Below are 20,205 nucleotides of genomic sequence, written 5' to 3' on the forward strand. Positions count from 1 at the left end.
CATTATAATTTATCTAAAGTGAAAATGAAAGACAAAAATATTGGAAGAAAATCCTTTTTATACCTGGTTTAATGGATAGAGCTTATGCAGATTATCATGACATATGCGGTACTCTGCATATTATCCAGTGTTGGAGAAATGCTTCAAAAACTGGACTGAAATAATCTTGTAGATGGGTAAAGGTATAAACCATGTTATACAAAATCATAATTAGCTTGGTTTCCATCAACAAAAATACTTTTCTTATCTCTCTAAACCCCCAATGTCATTTTTCACACTCTTTATTTTCTTACCAATCCTCATTACAGAAGCATTTGTCCCAAAGAATTTTTTCCCAACACACTACATCTGACTGAAATTAACTCCCTTCTGGCTTGGTCATTACATATTTAATACATTTACTGCCTTCCAAACTACCAACTCTGTCCTACCTGTTTATAGTTTTAACCAGATATAACTTCATTTTTTCCACATAATGCACTGCATAAATCTTGACAGTGAAGTTGAAGGAGGTAAGTGATAGAATCAGAAGGAGAAACTGACAAGGCAATAAGAACATTTGTTTCTTCATACAATTCCATTGGCTTGTTAATGTGATTTAGACATCAATAATAAATCTGAAACATGTTTCTTCAGTCTGTTCACCATGCATTGATGTGACATTCATTAATTTTTTTATTTAATTTTTTGTTATTGTTGTAGGCAATATTGTACATGACCATTCCATTGGTGGTAGGTCACAGCTGTTCAAAAAGTCTTTCACGCATTGTAAGGCAGCAGGTCAAAGAGGTAGGCACTTCATCACAATGGTCAAATGCACATGAAATGGAAAAGATTACATGTCCAGATAATGTTAACCCAGACTTGTATTTCCTGTAACAAGTAGAATATTGTAATGTATTTAATTTCACTACTTACAGCTGTCAGAAGAATCCCAAATTTAGTGAACTTTGATACCCCAAACTGTAATATACTTGTGTTCTTGTTTTACAATTAGAGATTAATGCCACATTATGAAGAATTGAAGACAAAAATGCCAGAAAGCTGTCCACTGAATCCAAACAGAGATGTCTTCATGATGCAGGAGGAGAAAGTGGTAATCGAGTCCACATCTAGGTACAAGTGTAATGTGTGTGGAAAAGCCTTCATCTCACAGTTCTATATTGACATGCACTTTGACAACCGCCATCCAGATTACATAGCAGAGGTATAACATACATAAACATTTGCTCTTTGTAACAGATGTAGACTTCATCTTATTTCAATTTTTTCTATATAACTTATTTATCCTGATCACATTTTGTTTTAAAAATTATCATAACAATAGAGAAATGGTTATAGATTTTTGTGTACAGTGTATTGAGAAAGCTAATTGACTCTATGAATGTATTTCTTTGTAGCGCAAAATTTATTGAGCAATACTTTGTACAATACATTGTGGTGTTGTTTCAATTTAAGGGAGAAAATACCATTTGTTATGCGGACTACTGTGACATCACAAGATGTGATGTTGTGTCGGGGCGAAAGGTTGCAGACTTCTGGGACATCTCTTTGTGTCTGGAGGATGATATGACAGATCTGCGAGAACGCTGTGAGGTGAGATTTATTAGGATCCATCTCATTTAAAACCTGTCTTACCAACAAGATCACTTTTAACACAAATCAACAGTTTCTTTATTTTTTAATATTGCTTTCTGAACCGCAAGTTATATTATTCACTTACCTCATAGTCCCCAGTATGTTAATATAAACATGAACATGATTTCTAGATTTTTTGGTGATCTTTTTACCTTGTTGTTTACATATCATCCTCTGCTTATAACATTTGATGTTGTCTTCTCCATGAAGTGAAGAAATAGACTTATTGTGAAATTTCCTCCATTTTATCACAGGGTATCATGGACCAGTGTATACCGGAGGGACTAACTAAGAAAGAGAAAGAAGACTTAAGCAGTAAGTATCATCAAGAAATAACTTTAATGAAATCTCAATGTCCTACTGCCAGCAGTATCTAGCAGGTCTAATTACTGGTAATATGTTGCTCAAAAGTCTCCCGTTAAACCTATTTTTACTATAAACCAACTTTGTCTTAAGTCTGCTTTCTTTGGTGATTTTGGTATCACAAGTTTTCGTAATAAGTTTACTTTCACAACACTGGTTAATCAATGCTGCACTATATTCCATCCGAGTCTTAATTTAAGCAATATATGTTTCTCATACTTGTTGGACATTTAAGGATGAAGTTTTTAAATCGTATATATGCTGAATAAAATTGGTTAACTGTAGTACCAATATATTTATCAATACACCTTCCCCTTCTTCCTGTTGTGAATGATTGAAGACTTTTTTCAGAAATTCATAATTCTAGTTTGATTTTACAATGGAAGCAGAATGAATAAAACCAGTCAGGAGAAAGAGCATTGTTTAGTATTATACATTAATAGTCATGTACTTATCAGGACTAAAGATGGATTTCCTGCACTTTAAGCAATCATTGCAAAGATATTAATATTCCTATACAATTTTACAGATTAGATCCAACAAGCTATACAGGAATTCAAAAGCCAAGAATAGAGAGATATAGTTCTCTTTAAAAAGACAGTTCAGGATTTGCCCAGTCTACAGTTAAGATAGTTTACGACATGTCCAGTCGGCATTTAAGAGAGTTCATATCTTGTCCAGTCCACAGTTAAAATAATTCAGATCTTGTCCAGTCCATAGTAAAGACCGTTCAGACATTGCCCAATCCGGTAGTGATAGTTCAAGACTTCACAACTCCATAGTTCAGCTACATGTAGTTCAGACTTGTCCAGTTTATAGATAAAATAGTTCGGAATTTGTTAAGGCCATAGTTAAGGTAGTTGAGAACTTATCTATTCCACAGTTAAGATAGTTCAGAACTTGCCCAGTCTGCATTTAAGATATTTCTGGACATGTCCAGTGCACAGATAAAATAGTTAAGAACTTTTCCAGTTCACATTTCAGATATTTCTGGACTTTATCAGTCCATAGTTAAGATAGATTAGATCTTGTTCAGTCCACGGTAAAGTTATCTGGTAGTTCAGAATTTGTACATTCCACACTTATGATGGTAAAACTTTGCCCTGTCTGCATTAAAGATATTTCTGGACTTTTACCAGTCCAAAGATAAAATAATTTATAACTTGTCCTGTCCACAGATTGATAGAAAATCAGTATGACGTTTGATTAACACTACTTTTTATTGATATTTAGGATGGCTGCGTGGCTCAGTTTGTCACTACCTGAATTGTAAACTGTATTATGATGGACCAAGAAAACAGGTGAGTCAAATGTTACTGTGACCTTCAAAGCAGGTAATAAATAAAACTGTACCATGAAGGGCATACTAAACAAGGGATACCTGAGTGATGTTGACATCCACAACAGTATGATTTTTATTGTTCTTTTATAAGTTGCATGTTTTCCTTTCTTTGCTTTCCTCATCTATTCAGTTCTTCTGTAGAAATAGCTATAACAAATCTTGATTGTCAAAATCAAGTCAATCCCAAACTGAAGGGCACTCATAAGATTAAGGGGAACCCATATCTGAATTTGAAAAATATCCATTTATAACTTCTCAAGACATAGCTATAACAAATTTCAGTCTAAGTCCAAAATGGCAATTTTTCAGGAATTTTTTTTCTCAGTTGTCTTGAAAGGCCAATACTAGGGACCAAGAGGATCCTCCATTTGAAATTTAGGAAACTTCAATTTCTCAACTAATAGTGATAAATGATCTTTGACAGTCAAAATTCAAGATGGCCACCTATCAGCCATTTTGTGTTTCTGATCCATCTTGAAATTGAAACCTTCATATGAAATTTCTTCACCTTGCACTTTTCATAGAATATCAGTATTAGTAATTGTTTAAAGACTGACAACAACCAAGGATGCATAGCTATACATTGCTTGTGCTCAATCAGATCTGAGGTGAAATTTCAGAAAGTAATTATCAGTTTCATCCAGCGATCTCTTATGATGTGACAATAGAATTGTTGCAGTTTTTGAATTGCTGGTCTCTATGAAAAGTATTTTTTATACATCATACATTACTGTATATCATCCCATTCTTAGTCCATTTGACAGGAAATATTGAAATGAACTCCTTCCTCCATTCTGATTAAGAATTGTGCAATCCCTACCAGAGAGAATGTTTGTGCTAATAAGATTATATTGACGAGCATGTGGAGGAGTTTTTTTTTACATAATGCAGGTTACAGATACTGAATTTGACATTCATGCTTCAGTGACTTAGTTCAAGTTGGATTTAGAAGTGCACAGTCCATAATTATGCAACTGAACTAGGTACTTTATGGATAATGGTTATTTGAAAATCATTGTAATTTGGTGTGTCTGAAAATTGAAACCTCAGCAGGAGATTATCGATGACTTATGATGAGAAGTGTAAACAGAAAAAACTGTTAAATCTTTAAAATTGTTTGAAAAGTTTAGTTGTAGGTCAAATTGGTGAAACAGGCAATGATCATTGTGTTGTATATTTGTGTTTCAGAGTCCTGACACTGTGATGATGTACTCGATACTGACCACTTTTATGATGGTGTTCTTTGTCATCTATTACTGTATAGGCTACCACTACTTCTAGTAAGTAATGATAATAATACACATTTAAAGACAATTGAAGACTGTAGCATTTAGATTGAGAATTTTCTCACAATGTGGAAATCAGGACAGGACTTTATCCTATTTTTGAGGTATAATAATGTCATGACAACCACCACATTTTAACAAATCACCAGCCCGATAGGCCGGGAAATATTGTCGGACAAATATATATTGATCTTGTTGTTAATTCTTGTACAAGTCAGCTTGGAGCATTGGACAATTTACTTCTGGTTTTAGACGTCTGAAAAACGTGTCCACTATTGACTTCACATTATGCATATTATCACATTTCCCCTGACAAATGGTATATGATATTAAGCGGGTTCCACCATATAACTAATTCACAAAGTTGACTGGAAAAAATCCATCTAGATCAAATGAAATTTTGGTTTTTTGTAAGGAAGTTAATCTGAATTCTTTTGTCATATTGACTTTATATAGCACATACAATATTTCCATGTTTCGGTCAGATTTTAAAAGTTTTGACATCTGCACAAAATATCATTTATAGACTTTTTTACATCTTATTTATAAATATACTTTATCAAAGGTTTCAATAACTTTCTCACATTTCAGCACTGACACATTTTCTGACATTTATGATGATGATGACACCAGGCCCATTCGGGTAAAGCCTATAAGAAACAGTGAATTACGTCAGAGGATGATGGATGAAAACTTAAGAAAGGAGTGGAAACAGAGACATGACGAACAAATTAGTGAAAAAATTCATAAAATGTTAGCTGAACGTTCTACAGACAGCTGAAATTAAAATTTAATTTATATTTCTGGCTCATGTTTGCAACCATTCCTTTAAATAACATCGAAGATTAGAAGCAGATGCAAGCTTTTATGTGATAATTCTGCACTTGCATATCTAACTCCTGTATGGAATTGTCAATGTGAGAAAATGATCTTCAAGATATTCACCATTACAGCCTCATTACTCCAGGGGTTATGATCAGTTATCCTCTCTTCCATCCTTGATACTCCAGTCGTTACAGTCGCTTACGGTCTCTGCACCCCTGGAGCATGAAGTGGCAAAATTGCAGGCTCATACGAAGCAATTTCATTGGTCAAGGGTGAGTTTCAAGAGAAAAAACTGACCAATCACAGACTGATATGCTCTTTTGACAATCACAAAGGAGCAACACCCAACTTCGAAGCCAGTACAACATACCATTCTGTGACCTCGAAATTTGTTTGATGTCCATCAAAGGATCAAACTTTTTGTCTTCTCCACAAGGTGTTGCTCATGGAACCTTCAATTTTGTCAGGAAATGTTCCAGGTGTGCAGAGGGGGTTAGTGAGCGAAACATTGGCAGAGAGCAATAGTGTTGTAATTGTGCTGATGATGAAATACCACAATTCTGCATGACTAATGGATTTTGATTCGATTTGTTTTGACAATTTTTTGACAATTCTGCAATCAGATGTGCAGGACAGACTAATAGATTTTTAAAAAAAAATGATGTTTTTATATCATTGTAGGTGTGTGATATTGTCCTCTCATTGTTCCCGTCTGTTATTTATGAATTTCACTTAACAGTTAGTAGAAGTCTGGAACCAGTTATCACTTGTAAACAAGATCTTGTCAAGACAATATATTAAGATTCCTAGTAACATATTTCAGTTGTGTTTTTAAGATATTTTTACATTTAAAGCACGGTAGATGTCACTAATTATCCTTTGGCTTACATAATTTTCATCTTTCCTCTATCCCCCAAACCTGTTATGTCCTTGAATGACCATGGCTGTTAATAGGATTTAAAGGATTTTTTTCTTCTTTCCTCTATCCCCCAGACCTGTTATGTCCTTCAATGACCATGGCTGTTAAAAGGATTTTTTTCTTCTTTCCTCTATCCCCCAGACCTGTTTTGTCCTTCAATGACCATGGCTGTAAATAGAATTTAAAGGATTTTTTTCTTCTTTCCTCTATCCCCCAGACCTGTTATGTCCTTCAATGACCATGGCTGTTAATAGAATTTAAAGGATTTTTTTCTTCTTTCCTCTATCCCCCAGACCTGTTATGTCCTTCAATGACCATGGCTGTTAATAGAATTTAAAGGATTTTTTTCTTCTTTCCTCTATCCCCCAGACCTGTTTTGTCCTTCAATGACCATGGCTGTTAATAGAATTTTATGTCCTTCAATGACCATGGCTGTTAATAGGATTTAAAGGATTTTTTTAAACCTGTTATGTCCTTCAATGACCATGGCTGTTAATAGGATTTAAAGGATTTTTTTCTTCTTTCCTCTATCCCCCAGACCTGTCCTTCAATGACCATGGCTGTTAATAGGATTTAAAGGATTTTTTTCATCTTTCCTCTATCCCCCAGACCTGTTTTGTCCTTCAATGACCATGGCTGTTAATAGGATTTAAAGGATTTTTTTCTTCTTTCCTCTATCCCCCAGACCTGTTTTGTCCTTCAATGACCATGGCTGTTAATAGGATTTAAAGGATTTTTTTCTTCTTTCCTCTATCCCCCAGACCTGTTTTGTCCTTCAATGACCATGGCTGTTAATAGGATTTAAAGGATTTTTTTCTTCTTTCCTCTATCCCCCAGACCTGTTTTGTCCTTCAATGACCATGGCTGTTAATAGGATTTAAAGGATTTTTTTCTTCTTTCCTCTATCCCCCAGACCTGTTATGTCCTTCAATGACCATGGCTGTTAATAGGATTTTTTTTCTTCTTTCCTCTATCCCCCAGACCTGTTATGTCCTTCAATGACCATGGCTGTTAATAGGATTTAAAGGATTTTTTTCTTTTCCTCTATCCCCCAGACCTGTTATGTCCTTCAATGACCATGGCTGTTAATAGGATTTAAAGGATTTTTTTCTTCTTTCCTCTATCCCCCAGACCTGTTATGTCCTTCAATGACCATGGCTGTTAATAGGATTTAAAGGATTTTTTTCATCTTTCCTCTATCCCCCAGACCTGTTTTGTCCTTCAATGACCATGGCTGTTAATAGGATTTAAAGGATTCCCCCAGACCTGTTTTGTCCTTCAATGACCATGGCTGTTAAAAGGATTTTTTTCTTCTTTCCTCTATCCCCCAGACCTGTTTTGTCCTTCAATGACCATGGCTGTTAATAGGATTTAAAGGATTTTTTTCATCTTTCCTCTATCCCCCAGACCTGTTTTGTCCTTCAATGACCATGGCTGTTAATAGGATTTAAAGGATTTTTTTCTTCTTTCCTCCAGACCTGTTTTGTCCTTCAATGACCATGGCTGTTAATAGGATTTAAAGGACCTGTTATGTCCTTGAATGACCATGGCTGTTAATAGGATTTAAAGGATTTTTTTCATCTTTCCTCTATCCCCCAGACCTGTTTTGTCCTTCAATGACCATGGCTGTTAATAGGATTTAAAGCAACAATAAACCAAACTAAGTAAACACTGCTGTACTGGTATGTGCCAGCTTTGAACTTCAAATGTTGTTGTATGACAGGTATCAATGGGTGATGGAAAGTATTTATATTGATGAAGGATTGAAAGGTTTTCGTATGGATGTATGATTAAGAAGTATTCATTGTAAGTTTATATCATCATTATAGGTCATGTGTTTGATATATAAACTCTAAAACTGGTATTTTTGTTTTTGTTTTGTTTACAAGTTCACATTTTACATGAACTTGTTTTATTAAATTTAAGACTCCAGTGTTTATCTTACTGGATACATCTGCAGTTAGAAAATGGTGATATAATGTTGGTAGTCAATGTAATCTCAATGTATCATTCTGTAATATATTTTCTAAGAGCTGCAGAATTTTACATACTATAGAATATTATCAGACAAGAGCTTATACTGCTGGATAAATACAGTAACTTCAAAAATGATCAGGTAACATAAATATCTTGTACTCTAACACTTAAATTAATAAACATTTTCAATTGTAATGGAAAGATACTTTAAGTTTGCTTCAATTTTAAATGGAATGTATAATTCTGCAGAAGATTTTTTGTTTCTTAATCTTGATCGAAGTGGAATTCTTACAGCTATATAGATATGCATGAAGGTAAGGAAGTACGCGATGTAAATAAAACCTGAAATACATATTACAAACATCTGTAAACACCAACAAGATAACACGATTGCCAGCAATCATAGAATTTTCTTCCATGCGAGAAAGATTTTTTACTTTAGTCAGCACATTCTGCAATATCAACATTCATACCAGTGTTTATGCAGTGCCATTAAAATCCTTTGACCTATTAACTAAAAAAGCAACCCCAAATATTCTATCCAGACAAGCAACATGTGTACCAAATGTGGGCATGATGGGGGTGGGGTGGGAAGTTACTGCAATGAGACCAAGTTGACAGACAGAACAAAAACAATGTCTTCCTACATTATATTGACTAAAACATTACTAAACCTGCTTGTAAGTCTTTTTTTTTTTTTGGGGGGGGGGGGGGGTTGGTTAACGGAAAGCTGTTTATATATTCTTCTGTTGGTGTTTGGAATTGCAATGAATGGTTTTAACAAAATTGATTCCCAAAGATGAAAACTGGGAATATTAACTGAACTCTTGCTGTGATGTACCATACTGTTGAAAAGATCATTTGTTACACCTAAACATATCTGTGTCAGCAATGCATGGTGAGATAACTTTTATTTTCAAAAGAAAACAAAAAGATTTCAGGTTATCAGTTTTTATATAAAACAGTTGTGTAAGAAGCATTGATTGGCAATACAAGCTCTCTAAGTAAGAACCTGTTTGTTAACAATAAGCATTCATTCTTGAATTCTTGGTCTGCTCATTCGCCAGAACAGACCTGTTTACCACCAGTTTAATACTTAAGTGTTTGCAAATCAGTTGTATATTGAGCACTGGATCTTTGATGTTGATGGTTTTGATTCTGCAACATCAGTATTAGGCCATCTGATAAAACACTCTGAATCAGGATAAATCAAAAGAGCACTATATTTGTATTCATTAGTTCCAAGAACTGTTCATCCATACATAAGCTTTTGATAATAGTACACATGATATTCAGATAGTTGTGGATTTATATTCACAAATCTTCCTGCCAATCTTTGACATCATGAACAAATTTTCAGGGTCAATAACTAATCTACATTCACAAATCTTCCAGCCAATCTTTGACGTCAAAAAACAGTTTTTCAGGATCAGTAACAAGGTCACTTTTTTGGCTATCAGAATCTACCACCTGTCCTGTCTCTGCATTAACTATACGTATTGGCTCGTCCTGGAGAGTGGGCGCCTTTACCTTGCTCTTTGATGGCCTTGCAGCAGGATGAGACGTTAATTGTAACTTGGTTTTGCTAGTCCTACGATTATATTGTTCATCATCACTGCTGCTATCCTCGGAGGGTTGATAGGTCTTGTCCTCTTTCTCCGACAAGTCAGCATCATCTGTAATACTTGCCTGTAAAGAAGAGGAGGATTTCTGTGATGGCGCTGTAACCTTTGCTCCATACATAACATATCCAGGATTTACCTGTGAGGAAGGCTGATTAAACTTCTGTCCAGTAGAGTTACTTCCTCTTTGTCCACTTGTAGGAATGTGTGGTTTCTGTGATGGTTTAGTCAGGTTACTTGAAACGTCTTTGGGCAAGCTACTGGTTAACTGTTTAACCTGGTTACTTCCCTTGTTGAGTATTATCCCTGTAGGATATGGCCTTTGTGTTGGTAAACTTCCTCCCTTTGATTGTGTGGTACTTTTGCCTCCTGAAACTGTACTGCCAGTATGTGATGCAGCATGATATTCCCCACCCACAAGCAAGGTTCGTAAGTTCTCGCCTTTCTGAAAGGAGCCAGGATTTCCCCCAGTTTCTATGTGTGCTCCACCTATCTGAATTGGATTGCTTCCCTTAGACGCTGAAAGATCACCACTTGTCTTTTCAGGATTGGCCTTGGCATCGCTTTCATCATCAGATGATGATATTTCAATCACTTCTATAATCTTTTTGACAGGCTGAGATGTAGCTGCTGGTTCATTTTTCTTACTGAAGTCAAACTTGGGTGAGAGTCCAGTATATGGTGTGGCAGGAGTTGTAACAGGAGATGGTGCTAAAGAATCATTGGGATTATATGGCTTAAAGCCAGAAGCTCCCTTTCCACTCACTAATATTGATTTACTTCTTGTGTCACCTGTAACTTTTTCTTTTTCTTTGGGAATGTTTGTCTTGATGTTGGAAAACAAACTGGATTTCTGAGTACTTGGTGAAGATTTCTGTACACCACTGATGGCTGGTCTACCTGGCCCTAGTTGGTTTCCAGGCTTTCCTGTCGACTGTTTCACAGCTCCTCCACCAACAGGGCTCAGCAACTGTTTCTGTTTCCCTACAAATGATACTGAAGCTGGTGTAGCTTTGTTGACATTCTCCTGCAATTGTGGGGTGGAAACTTTCTTTTCCTTTTCCAATAACTTGGACCCTTGAGTCAACGTTGTGGGACCTTGATTCTGTCCCCCAACTTTGCTAAGTGAGGAAACAGGTTTTTCCGGGGAGAAGAGAGAAGAATCTGACTGACATCCATCTTTTCCAGATGTGTCTAAGATGTTTTTCCCAGCAGACTGGAAGACATGAAATATTCAAATGATATTTTTATAAAATTTTATGATGAGTGAATGTTATCTAAAAACCTTATGAAAGCTTTAATGACATTACAATATATGTATTTGAATAACAGAATACTGTTATCATATCGAAATCAGTAGCAATGGGCCTTATATATTTATAGTGAGTCATTTACTATATCTATTGGGTATATAGATAGATTATAAGTCCTAATATCATATATGCTACAGACAAGTGACACTTACAGGTTGCCATTGTCTAGCCTTGTGACGTTGCACTTCCTCTTGACAAAAGCGTATAGCCTGTTCAAGAACTTCCTCATCATCCAGTACCTGTAAAGGTCAAATAGTTAAAGGTCAAAACACAAAGTAATCCTGACAATATGTAAATGTTTTTGGGATTGATGAAATAAAACGGACACTGTCGTTATATCACCAATTACATCTGTATTGGTTTATATTTTTTATGTCACAGATTAAGACATCATGCATGTTTACAAGCCCTACTTGATATTGCACAGGAGCAAAATCAATATAAACAAAAACCGTTTTATATATATTCTTTTTCATCAGTGCCTTATTCTCCTGAAATGTAAGGCAAGAATTTAATCTGAGAATTTTATTTGAGAAGTGTTAAGTACCTGCTCTTCAATGGCAGAAAGATCACATCGATAAATTGAGATACTCTAGTTGTGAAACCAAGTGGTAAGATTTCCATGTGGTGAAATAAACACAATATCCTAAATTACACTCTAATAAGCCTACTTTTTTGCCCATGACAGCCTTAAAGGTGTCCTCCAGAAGTTCATTAGCCTCAATCGTTTGACTGATATCCATCTTGAAAGAGATGTAGTTGTACACCTTGTACACTTCCATCAAACATTTCACTGCTCGAGTGTAGTTTTCACATTGCCGAAGCTCTGGCAAGCGTCCTCTGATGGCATCAAGACAGTACTGATGGGCAAGACGTGCAAACTTGATTCTCTCTGCATCACGCATGTACTTTCTGTAACAGAACATTTCAGCTACTAAAACCAATTTGATCATTACTTTTTTCTGTATCAGTGTGTGATTTTGCAATATAACAACACAGTATTAACAACAACTGCGATCACCACTATAATCCGTTCTCCTATAAAAGTTAACAATATGGAAAGAGCTCTGCCTTACCTATTGTCTGTATTAGCATTATAAATAGTATAATTGTTTATACAATATCACATCAGCTAGACAAACTTATTAACAGAAAAATCTTAAATATACTTAAATGTTAATTTCAGGGAAATTAGATAGTAACAACAAAAAGTCTGGGCTTTCATAGAACAGAAGTTCTTATAATACAACCAGTAAAAGATTTATGTGTGATGCTTTAATGACTACATGGTCACCTTCATCAGACAAATGACCATTGTGATGCGTATTAGCACTGACATATTAACAGAACACAGACTTATGTCCTAGGAACACAAGATACATTTTTACAGAACACAGACAGATGTTCTAGTAACACTAATACATTTTTACACAGCACAGACTTATGTCCTAGAAACACTAGATACATTTTTACACAACACAGACAGATGTCCTGGAAACACTATATACATTTTTACACAACACAGACAGATGTTCTAGTAACACTAATACATTTTTACACAACACAGACAGATGTCCTAGAAACACTAGATACATTTTTACACAACACAGACAGATGTCCTAGAAACACTATATACATTTTTACACAACACAGACAGATATTCTAGTAACACAAGATACATTTTTACAGAACACAGACAGATGTCCTAGAAACACTAGATACATTATTACAGAACACAGACAGCTGTTCTAGAAACACTAGATACATTATTACAGGACACAGACAGATGTCCTAGTAACACTAGATACATTATTACAGGACACAGACAGATGTTCTAGTATCACAATACGTTTTTACAGAACCCAGACAGGTGTCCTGGTAATGCTGGGAATGTTTTTATGGAACACAGGGATATAACCTTAAGCCTCTAACAGTAACACTATGTCCTTAATGGTGACTATGTTGTACTTACTTCCTCCCATCCTTATAATGAACTAGATGGAGGTTATATCTGACTGAGTCACTTACTTTCCAGAGTCGGGGTCCCTGCTGAGCTGAAGAAAAATACTGTGTAGTTTAGGGACATCTTTCTGATCTTTTAGAACCTTGAGGAGAAGTTTGACTGAACGAGTCAGATGTGATGGGAAACTGCCGGACCGATCAATCTCATCAACTGGAATTTTCCAAACACCCTGCCCAAAACATAAGATTTGCGATAAACATTAATCTTCTAAAATAAAAAATTAGACCAACATAAAATGTATAGCTGCATGGTTTGCCTGCACTCAAGTTGATAGAATTTGGGCCTAGTTATGATAATATATCTTTAGGAAATCTCATAACACTTATCTTTTATCTTTTGTCTATCCAACAATATCATTTATGACCTAACAGAAGAATGTATGATTTCAAGACTGATCACAATTTTGATCTTCTAACCTAAATGAGGTTAAAATTAAATTCACCAGGAGGAAATGCAACAAAAACTAAAGGCTTCAGATATATGCACAAAAGGGATTGAGACACCCGCCACACACATGGGTCCAAGATTCTTTACTACATATACCTGGAAGAAATTGTTTGGTTTCCTGTCCACAAACAATCCCTGTGCAGGCATGTGTGCCATCATCTTCCAGTCAGGGTTGCCTAGCAACAGGTCATGGGCATACTGCAAATTCTGAAGAAAACATATTTATTGTTATAACTAGGCATTTAAGAAAGTAGATATTAATGTTATATAAAGTAAGTTCAATTCGTTGAATTTTACTTACAACAGTTTGATGGGCCTGCATCGCTTACCTGGTACCAATTAAATGTTATACTAAATACATTTATTTATCACATCATTGAAATTCAAAGTGGGCCTCAATCTTAAACCAAATTCAAAAACTGTCATGCCATCAATACAGGTTAAATACCATTTGTTTCAAAATGGACAAATCCTTTACTGAACAACTTCAATACATATAAATCATGGGTCAAGTTTGACCCCAGTGACGATGGTGATGATGCCATTTAAGATATTTCTATTAGCCAACTTTCATAAACCTAGTTTAAATGCAAGCAATTTGAAGTTTTGCTCGAGAGACAAAATTTTAACAAAGGGCAATAACTCTGCAATTAAGGGATTGCAGGCCCTGAATTTGGTACACTATACTTCATATGATCAACATATACACCAAGTTTTGTTATCCTAGTGTATACACAAGCAAAGTGATGCTCTAGACACAAAATTTAAGAGCAGTAACTCCGTTATTGAATGGTAGAGGGCCCTGAATTTGGTACACTGCACATCCCTTAGTATGACCAATTTATATACCACATTTCATGATCCTTGCTTATCCCTGGGCAAAGTTATACTCAAAACATGAAAATGGCAGACAGACAGATGGACAAACATAGCAATGACTATATGCTCTCCTGAAAATTTTTGGAGAGTGTAATAAAACAAGGGCCATCAGAGACATGTTATGCTCCCCGAATGGAAACATAAGTATGAAAACATAGGGTAATTAGAGAGTTATGATTCTTGTACACTGCCCTCCTTCTCGTTAAGATTTATCTAATTATGTAGTTTCATGTTGATACTTATTCTTGTTTTAGTGTAATGCTCCAGGTATGAAAAGTATGAAAAATAACAAAGGACAATAACTCCTAAATTATGCCAAAGATAGTGATGGTTCAACTGCACTGCACTTCTTGATGGGATTTATCTAGCTATGAAGTTTTATGTTGACACCTCATAGTTTTATTGTAATGTTCCAGACAAAATTTAAGTTTCAACAAAGGGCAATAACTCCTAATTATGCATAAGAAAGTGATGGTTCTGATGCACTGCACTACTCCTTGTTGAGATCTATCTATCTATGAAGTTTTTTGTTGTTACCTCTTATAGTTTTGTGTTATGCTCCAGACAAAATTATGACGGTGGGACAAGCAGACAGATTGACAAAGCAGGGACTATATGCTCTCCCTTTGAGGAGTATAAAAAGCTTGATATAAGAGGTCCTTTCAAGAAGCTGACAGACAGACTCTATAAACGTTATTTGTAGAGAACTAACAATAATAATAAAACATGACAGAGTAACTTTTCGTGGGGGAAAATACATACCTTATGGTACGGAGAGTTGACATAGGTATATGCTAATCTATACAGTGACTTGTAGTGGGTTGGGAAACGTGCCAAACACAGACAGAGGGCTGCCATACATTGCTCAATCAGCTGTTTGTGCATTTTTGAACTTCCCGGTTTGTTACTGGTAACTTTACTTTTATTGCTTTCTGTGCTTATTTTGTCTTTTTTCTCCTTCTTTTTCTCCACTGTAACTGGAACCTCTTTCACATCCTTTGTGTTCAGTTTTTCTTGATCACCTTTATTACTTCTGCCACCAACCACTGAAGTGACGCCTTCATCCTTCTTACTTACTGAATCCTTCTCCAACATCGCACTTTCTTTATTGACTGACTTAGAACTACCTGTGTTTAACTTCTTTTTATCACCATTGTCATCAACATCCATTTTCACATCATCCATTTTTTGCTCTGTACTGACTGAGCTTGTCACATTACTAACATCCACTTTCACATCCTCTGCCTTTTGTCCTTGATAGGTTGTAGAATCTTTCACAACTGAATCAATTTTGCCATTGTCCACATTTTGTCCTTGGTTTGTAGGATTTATTTCAGTAACATCCATTTTCTCATCTATTCTTTCAGTTATATTGCTTTTCAAATCATCCACTTTTTCAATAACATTTATTTTCTCATTATCTATTCTTTCTGTAAGGTTATTTTTCCCATCAACCACTTTTTCAGTAATGAGTGTTTTCCTGTCATCCACTCTTTGTCCTTGGTTGGCTGTTGATGCTTGATGTGAGTCTTCTTTCTCTGGAATCTGTGAGGGATTCTCTGTTTCATCAACAATCATGGCTTCCTCATCCTTGTTATCACATGTATCACCAATGTCTTCACACTTTCCATCATCCAAATGTCTGATCTGGTCAACCTCCATCTTACTTTCTTCAAAGCCAATGTTCTGTTGATCTTCCATTCCAATCTTCCTAGATTGCTCATCATTTTTAAATGTCTCGTCCATTGATGAGGATTCTTTCTTATCTGAATTTTGATTGGCCAATAATGTTTCAATCTTATTATCCTTTGAGTCATTGTCATCTCTATTCTGATTTGTTGAATCATACTGTGTTGAATGCTTTGAACTGAGATTAGAAGAAAAAGATGTCAAGTCCTCCTTTATACCTTGAGAACTAATGGTGTCTTGCTGTGAGCTAATCTTAAGTCCAGTATCAGCATCTGATATTAAAATTTGAGAGGAAGGTGATTGTGACCTTGAAGCCTTCAAAGATGAACTCAGACTTTTTTCTGGAGAACTTTCTGAGATGATATCATCAGGAATAATATTTTTTGATAAAAACTGGTTGAACTGGGCCAGAAATCCACCAGACTTTGACAAAGAATCACCAGACTTTGACAAGGAATCCCCGACTGATCTACTACGTGATTCAAGAGTCTCTGGGATTGAGTCTAAAGAATCAGAGAGGAAGGAATCCTCTAAACTTTCCCCTAAATCATCCCCATCTGACAAGCTGTCCTCAGATTTCTGATCCTTCCTGGTCTTGGAGTCAGTTTCCATGCCTACGACTGAAGGGCCTTGTTCACATTTTGACACAAGTTCACCCTCTAGTTCCTGTGCCATTCTCTCTCTCAATCCTTTGGACAGTGACAACTCACTCGGATCTGAAACCAATGAATATTTCAATTTGAAAGATATATATTTGAGTACAAGCTGCTCCTTGATAATCATTATCATATCCATTTTCTTAAATGGCTGGACCATAACGTGTTCAATACCATCATTCAGTTTTTACAGGATCTGGTTTACACAGAGTATTCATAGTGGCCATGAACATTCAGAAAGAATATCAAATTAAATATACTATGAAAAGCAGGACCAAAGGATGATGAGAAAACAAAGAGAATAAATTGTCATTTTTATTTATTTATACAGAACATGTGGAAACATTTGGGAAGTTTAATCACTCTCAAGATACAGAATAAATATGAGATTAAGTTCATTAAATAATTGAAGAAGGTTTTGTAAATATTTTGAGAATAATGAGTTTTATGACACTGATAACAGAATAGCTATGAAAAGATTATAAATAACAAAATAACAAAATAAATATTACTGGCACCAAGCTTTTACACTGATATAATTTGTAAATTCTAAAACTCAAAACTTGTCCAAGATAATTTGATGCTTATAAGTGTGTAAAGTTTGATGAGAATTAATCAAGGAATGCAGCTACAATCAGAAGAAAATAATTTGTAAGGGTTTAAAATTTCATTAAACATATGTAACCATTATAAAATTCCTTGTTTCACTATTGTCTGTATTAAGGAAATGCTTGACTTTCAGGGGATACATACCAATGGCTGTTCCACCTTCCTGATCCTCTGATAGATTCATGTCACCGTATTGTCTTGTCTCAGATTCCATACTCTCATTTCCTTGACTTAACTCCCGGACATCAGAATGGTAAGATTTCTCCTCTTCCTGTCCATCCTCTTCCTTATGTGGACTAGACTTGGCATCATTCTTTGGACTCTCGGACTGAGGAATGAGGTCATGTGACTTTCTATCCTCCCCAGGTGACGGAATATCCTGATCTTGTGATAAGTCTGAGAGTAAAATATCCTCATCATACTCAAACGGAGAAGAATCATTATCTTTTTCTGTTTTTTTCCTGTCAGGTTTGTCTTCAAACAGAATCCTGTCCTCCTGGGAAGACACCTCCATCATTTTACCACCAGACATGCCCTCAAGGGATGACCCCTCCACTGTTTTAACAGCAGGTTTGCCCTCAAGGGAAGACCCATCGACTATTTTATCCGCAGATTTGCCCTCTAGGGAAGACCCCTCCATCGCTATATCATCAGACTTGCCCTCCTGGGAAGACCTTTCCATGATCTTGTCCACTGATTTGTCCTTGGTTCCACTTTCAACACTATCACCTCTATCCAATTTGTGTGATTCATCCTTCACATCAAAACCAAATGAAGTTTGTTTAACAATGCCAGTGAATTCATCTAGAAAGAAACCATCACCTTCAACTTCACTATCAACAGCCATGTCACCTTGACCTTGCTCATCTGATACAGCTCTCTTTTCCACAGACACAACTGAACCAACTTTCTCTTCTTTCTTCTGAACATTTTCAGCTACATTCAAATGTTCATCAAGATTCTCAGCAGATAATTCCATCATGCTCCCAGCTGCTTTAGAAGAGTCAATTACCTTGACCTCCCTGTGTGTAACCCCGGAAACTGGTTTAGGGGTCACAACCCGGTCAACGTCAGGGGCTGCTGGGTCAGTGCCAGAGGCCTCTACCAAGTTTTTTTGCTTGGAATAAGTGTGATCCATCGACATGACCTTAGACTTCTTTCCTCCTGATTTTGGTCCTTGTCCGACAGGTAGCGATGTACCTTCCACTGTGGACATACTGAAATTAGACAATTGCATTCATTGTAATTCCCTTTTTAAATTCATCACTGATATGGTAACATAATCTCTATGTGTATTTCAGTTGCTACATCCTAAGATCTATATCCCTGTAAAGTAAATGTATTTTTAGATGCTATGCTTTCAATTTTCCTGTCAGATAAATAGCATCAAATTAATCATAAATAGCTGTTCAGACCAGAAACTCCATTTTAATATAAACTTTCACTATTCCATTTCAAGCAATAGTGAAACAATCCCCTTGTAGGTCCAGATAGAAGTATGTGAGAGTAGGAAACTACAGTACCCTTTGAAAATAGATATACTTGGGCAGATGGCTCCATATTTCAAGTCAAATGGGGGTTGATAGTCTGGTTGCTATGGTGAAAGTTGAGTATTTAGCCCCCTTATCCTTTCTCAAACACAGTTTATCTCTCCTGTTGTTTCTCTGACAATGTACTAACCCTTCCTGTCATTTCTCCAACACACTACTTACCCCTCCTGTCATTTCTCCAACACACTACTTACCCCTCCTGTCATTTCTCCAACACACTACTTACCCCTCCTGTCATTTCTCCAACACACTACTTACAACTCCTGTCATTTCTCCAACACACAACTTACCCCTTCTGTCATTTCTCCAACACACTACTTACCCCTCCTGTCATTTCTCCAACACACTACTTACCCCTCCTGTCATTTCTCCAACACACAACTTACTCCTCCTGTCATTTCTTCAACACACTACTTACCCCTCCTGTCATTTCTCCAACACACTACTTACCCCTCCTGTCATTTCTCCAACACACAACTTACTCCTCCTGTCATTTCTTCAACACACAACTTACCCCTTCTGTCATTTCTCCATCACACAACTTACCCCTCCTGTCATTTCTCCAACACACTACTTACCCCTCCTGTCATTTCTCCAACACACTACTTACCCCTCCTGTCATTTCTCCATCACACAACTTACCCCTCCTGTCATTTCTCCAACACACTACTTACCCCTCCTGTCATTTCTCCAACACACTACTTACCCCTTCTGTCATTTCTCCATCACACAACTTACCCCTCCTGTCATTTCTCCAACACACTACTTACCCCTCCTGTCATTTCTCCAACACACAACTTACCCCTCCTGTCATTTCTCCAACACACTACTTACCCCTCCTGTCATTTCTCCAACACACAACTTACTCCTCCTGTCATTTCTTCAACACACAACTTACTCCTCCTGTCATTTCTTCAACACACAACTTACGCCTTCTGTCATTTCTCCATCACACAACTTACCCCTCCTGTCATTTCTCACATACAGTACTTACCCTTCTTTTCATTACTCTAACACAGTATTTATCCCCCTGTCTTTCTAAGACAGACAAAGTCTTTTAAGACGAA

The 20,205-nt window shown here is 36.2% G+C and overlaps 2 protein-coding genes across 2 annotated transcripts in view; one reads left to right on the forward strand and one right to left on the reverse strand.

Annotated features, from left to right (window-relative positions):
• Positions 1–6,776, forward strand: part of LOC132550234 (uncharacterized) — a 7,219-nt gene extending 443 nt beyond the window's left edge. Inside the window, exons 2-8 of the mRNA XM_060214273.1 lie at positions 703–789; positions 998–1,207; positions 1,459–1,596; positions 1,893–1,953; positions 3,235–3,302; positions 4,532–4,623; positions 5,221–6,776. Coding sequence (XP_060070256.1) covers positions 703–789; positions 998–1,207; positions 1,459–1,596; positions 1,893–1,953; positions 3,235–3,302; positions 4,532–4,623; positions 5,221–5,410 — 846 coding nt within the window. The 3' untranslated portion in view covers positions 5,411–6,776. The remainder of the gene's footprint in view (positions 1–702; positions 790–997; positions 1,208–1,458; positions 1,597–1,892; positions 1,954–3,234; positions 3,303–4,531; positions 4,624–5,220) is intronic.
• A 2,518-nt stretch (positions 6,777–9,294) lies between these two features.
• LOC132550231 (uncharacterized) overlaps positions 9,295–20,205 on the reverse strand; it is a 38,855-nt gene continuing 27,944 nt past the window's right edge. The window contains exons 37-43 of the mRNA XM_060214271.1: positions 17,733–18,805; positions 15,397–17,039; positions 13,852–13,962; positions 13,314–13,477; positions 11,957–12,197; positions 11,438–11,524; positions 9,295–11,188 (exon numbers count right to left, since the gene is read on the reverse strand). Of these exons, the coding sequence (XP_060070254.1) occupies positions 9,731–11,188; positions 11,438–11,524; positions 11,957–12,197; positions 13,314–13,477; positions 13,852–13,962; positions 15,397–17,039; positions 17,733–18,805 (4,777 nt within the window). The 3' untranslated portion in view covers positions 9,295–9,730. The remainder of the gene's footprint in view (positions 11,189–11,437; positions 11,525–11,956; positions 12,198–13,313; positions 13,478–13,851; positions 13,963–15,396; positions 17,040–17,732; positions 18,806–20,205) is intronic.

The sequence above is a fragment of the Ylistrum balloti genome, unplaced genomic scaffold (assembly GCF_031769215.1).
Source record: "Ylistrum balloti isolate Yb309-2 unplaced genomic scaffold, AGI_CSIRO_Ybal_v1 Utg370112, whole genome shotgun sequence".
Classification (NCBI taxonomy): Eukaryota; Metazoa; Mollusca; class Bivalvia; order Pectinida; family Pectinidae; genus Ylistrum; species Ylistrum balloti.